A 1,465-nucleotide genomic window follows, 5' to 3' on the forward strand; every position below is an offset into this window, starting at 1 on the left:
ACAGCCGCGGCCCTTGGTCTCCCCAGGCCACAGGGCCGTACCAGGCTCCCCGCCTCTGGGACGTGCGGTCCTGAGACCGACGCGCCAGGGCATAGGCGGAGCCCGGTTGTTGACTCTGTGCCCCTGTCCTGCAGGAGGGACGCTCAGGCTCCTGGAGCACAGGTGCAGGTGGGGGCTGGCGCGCACCTTGCCCATGCTCTCCCTGAGGCCCTCAGGGAAGGGGGTGCAGTGCAGATAGGGGAGTTAGGGACACGCTGTGACGGGCTAGGGTGCAGGCATTCCAGCCAGGACTGACCCTTCATGTGGCCTCGAGCGTGGGCCACTATCCATGTGCACAGCCGTACCTGGGGCCTAATCACCCCACTTGTCATTGGTGGTGGGTGGTGGCTGTGAGGAGGTCGTGAAGGCCTGTGGCTGTGCATTTACCTTATCTTGTTAATATGCCTCCCGCCAGAAATCGCACCAGGCGCACTATCTGGGTCACCTGGAAGAAGGCTCAGGACACAGAGGGACCCTCCTGTCCTACCATGTGGCATAGGCGGTCACCCGGTTTTCCACAGCGCCCGGCCCTGCCCACCTGGCTGTGGAGGCCTGGCAGGTCTGTGGCTTCACCGCAAATGTGTATTTCCCCGGGCCCCTATGCTTGCCACCTGGCAGTCATATGTCCCTCAGGTGCACTTCTGTAGGAGCCTTAATTGGTCTCTGCTCCTCTGTCCTGTCAGCCTCAGGGTCCCCTTAAAATGTAAATCGGGCACACTCCCTGGTTAAAATGGATTCCTCCACCCCTTGACCTTGAAATCCAGGGGCCTCAGGGGTCCTAACTGCTGTGGCCTTGCCCAGCTCTCTTTTCTCAAGAGTCCCTTGTGGTCGGATGCCACAGTGTTTCTGTGTCCCCGGCCTTGCTGTCCCCATGCGGAGAGATTACCTCCCCTCTCCCGCTGTAGGTCTCAGTGCTTCCTGAGCTTTCCCTCTTACTGTTGCTCTGTCTACCACGGTGGTTCTCAAAGTGTGCTTTGGGGACCCCTGGGCGTCCCACACACTTTAGGGCTCTGCAAGGAAGGCATTTTCACAGCGATACTAAGACTGGCTTTGTGACTTGGTTCCCATTTGCACTAATCATACAACAGCAATGAGGTCTTAGCAGGAATCATGGCGGTGGTGGCACCAAACTGTGAGGCTGCATTATCTTCATGTATTTCACTCACAAACAGCATGTTGCAACTGGGTGAGTGCAGAAACAGACATGGGGATCCACCTGTCATTGAGGGAGCATTAAAAAGTCTTGTAAGCCTGGCTGGTATGGCTTAATGGTTGAGCATCTACCTATGAACCAGGTCAAGGTTTGATTCCTGGTCAGGGCACATGGCTGGGTTTGCAGATTTGATCCCCAGTAGGGGGCGTGCAGGAGGTAGCCGATTAATGATTCTCTCTCATCATTGATGTTTCTATTTCTCCCTCTCCCTTC

The 1,465-nt window shown here is 56.8% G+C and overlaps 1 protein-coding gene across 1 annotated transcript in view; it reads left to right on the top strand.

Moving 5' to 3' along the window:
- The first annotated feature begins 1,112 nt into the window (after positions 1 to 1,112).
- ZNF236 (zinc finger protein 236) overlaps positions 1,113 to 1,465 on the top strand; it is a 78,153-nt gene continuing 77,800 nt past the window's right edge. Inside the window, exon 1 of the mRNA XM_014535907.1 lies at positions 1,113 to 1,225. Within this exon, the coding sequence (XP_014391393.1) occupies positions 1,150 to 1,225 (76 nt within the window). The 5' untranslated portion in view covers positions 1,113 to 1,149. The remainder of the gene's footprint in view (positions 1,226 to 1,465) is intronic.

This window comes from Myotis brandtii, unplaced genomic scaffold (assembly GCF_000412655.1).
Source record: "Myotis brandtii unplaced genomic scaffold, ASM41265v1 scaffold154, whole genome shotgun sequence".
Lineage (NCBI taxonomy): Eukaryota > Metazoa > Chordata > Mammalia > Chiroptera > Vespertilionidae > Myotis > Myotis brandtii.